Below are 2,500 nucleotides of genomic sequence, written 5' to 3' on the forward strand. Positions count from 1 at the left end.
TGAGAGCCAAGATGATGAGGGAAACAGGACTCTATGTTCTGACTGAGAGCGATCTTCCTCAGCTGATGAAAAAAGAAAACTATCCGCACTAAAAGACCTTCGTGTATGGGTGGAAGGAGGTCGTGGGCCCTACTTACTTCTCCCTGGGTAGGAGAGAATAAGCTACACCAGCAAGGCCTCAGGAGGAGAGCAAGATTTATTTTAAAGCAATAGCAAGCTGTGTGCACAGCTATGTAAATGTTTGACATATGCAGCAATGAGTTGTACCAACTGCTGCTAACACCCGTATTAACTAATAGGCAGGGTAGGGTGATAAATAAATAAATAAATAAATAAATATTGTAATCACATTGCAAATTGAAAATGGAAATTTTTACAGTTTCAATATCGGGTAATCTAATTTCTTCTAGTTTATAATATATTTCATTGGAACTAGAAATACATTATATCTATTGTATAGGAAAATAATAACAAACAAACTAGCTAATAATAATAACTAACAAATACATACAAACAAACTCAAATGTTAACTGTTGATCTGAGGCTATAAAGTGCCTGATGATGGCAAAGTTGACCAAAACGTTGGAGATTTGAAGTTATTTTAATAAAGAGTGTTGGGCCTTTATTGATGTAATTTCTTTTAATTAAATAATAATAACAGCCTCGAAGAAGATATTAAAAAGTATATGTAAACGTATCACTTAAAAAGATTCTTCCGAGATGAACAGCGAAAATGAGCAATGTAAACGCCGATGAATGACAGTTAACTTCTTCATTAACATAAATTAGGTTAGTTAATAGTAGAGGAAAATTAGAATCAACAAACCAGTTGGGATTGATAGACATGTCCCTTGATTTGAATGTACACACTGGACCAACAAATGACAACTAAGATATTAGTCTGAAACGGATGAATGACCAAATGTCAATGTAGAAATGAAATATAAACCAACCTGGGTGGTCGAGGAGCAGGTGTTGGAACTTTCTTCGTTATCTCTTCTCCTTCACTTTCACTGTAGACTATTGCTGCAAAGAAAAAAAAATATAAGAATATTATTAAATTAGTTATTCATAAAATTCTTTACTATTTTTTTTGTACTTTTTCACTGATTATCATCTCTAATGATTAGAACTGGTTATTTATTTCAAATAAACAAAATTAAAAGTACTTTAAATAATTTGTAATTTTTTAAAAACATTTATCAATTAATCCATGTCAAACTATATCCATAAGGATAAAACCTATCTGATATTGAAAAATATTCAATTGTAGATTGATATATAGGGTTTAATCAAAATCTTTTGAGCCATTTTTGAGAAAAAAAAAAAATGTGAAAATCGATTTGATAAAGTTGCACTTCTGGTCAGTTGACTTTATCAGGAAAGATTCTGTCCCATACCGAGCATATATTCAATACATACGTATGTATATTATTTATAATATATTTAGAGAGAAAATCTTTGTTTGGCCATGCTGTCCAAATACATTAGGTTGCTATAACACACAGTCTACCCATCAATCCATAACTGGACATATATACACTACCATATATTAACATTATCAATAAACTAAATACTATTTATTTTTTTAAAATATTCTTTTTACTTTCACTTATTATTTATTTATTTCTTTTACAATCATTGTTGTTATACAATTATAATAACAATGATTGTATTAACTACCCTGACTATATTTTTTTCAGTATATGTTATTAGTGGCACTATATATCATTCTATTTTTACTTAGTTATTCCTAAATTAGAAAATTATTATTAATATCATATTTCTGTATCTTTCTTTTATTACTTTTCATTTTTAGTCATATTCTTATGACTATTTCTTGTATACACGACGTATTTTAAATAGAAATATAACCGTTAACCACTTCCCTCCATGCCTCCAATTTATTATCAATGTCTGTTTAACCTATTAACAGAAGTTTTAGGTTATTTAACAGGTAGGTGGCCCTGATATGTTCTTTGCTCATTTATTATCATCATTATTGTTTATATTTATTCTTTCACGTCCTTTATTTAATCTCAATTTTCTTCTTTATTTTCCGTCTGTCAGTGTCCCCAGTGTTTAAATTTTGTGTTCCCACATCTATTTTTCTGTTTTTGTTTTATAACGTCTCGTGTACTTTTTTAACTGTACATTTTACATATTTTTTTAATTTTTATTCTTACCATTGTCATGTAATTTTTTATTCTTATCATTGTTTATTCAAGTTTATTTTATATTAATACTATTTTATACCTTCCTTCCTTTTATTTATATATAATTTTCTTATCACTTTCTTTTTACATAATATTTATCCTACCTTAATTTACCTAATTGTTGTAATGTTCTTAGTTGTTTTTTATAACTTTTTAGACCTGCAAAGTGGGGAAAAATGTTGAACATTAAATAGTTAAAGCTATTTGTTCCTTTTTGACCGCAACTCTAATCATTCACCATGGACCTTCCAACGTCCTAAAACTGTTCTAGACCTGTCCAAATA

General features: G+C 28.8%; 1 protein-coding gene across 2 annotated transcripts in view; it reads right to left on the minus strand.

Annotated features, from left to right (window-relative positions):
- cnk (connector enhancer of ksr) overlaps positions 1-2,500 on the minus strand; it is a 40,173-nt gene that overhangs the window by 20,248 nt on the left and 17,425 nt on the right. For both annotated transcript variants that reach the window (XR_001343449.2, XM_014423525.2), the window contains exon 11: positions 954-1,026. Coding sequence is in view for 1 of the 2 variants with exons in the window: in XM_014423525.2 (XP_014279011.1) it covers positions 954-1,026 (73 nt within the window). In the remaining variant the exon portion in view is untranslated. The remainder of the gene's footprint in view (positions 1-953; positions 1,027-2,500) is intronic.

The sequence above is a fragment of the Halyomorpha halys genome, unplaced genomic scaffold (assembly GCF_000696795.3).
Source record: "Halyomorpha halys isolate HHAL.00 unplaced genomic scaffold, Hhal_1.1 Scaffold426.1, whole genome shotgun sequence".
In the NCBI taxonomy this organism is placed as follows: Eukaryota; Metazoa; Arthropoda; class Insecta; order Hemiptera; family Pentatomidae; genus Halyomorpha; species Halyomorpha halys.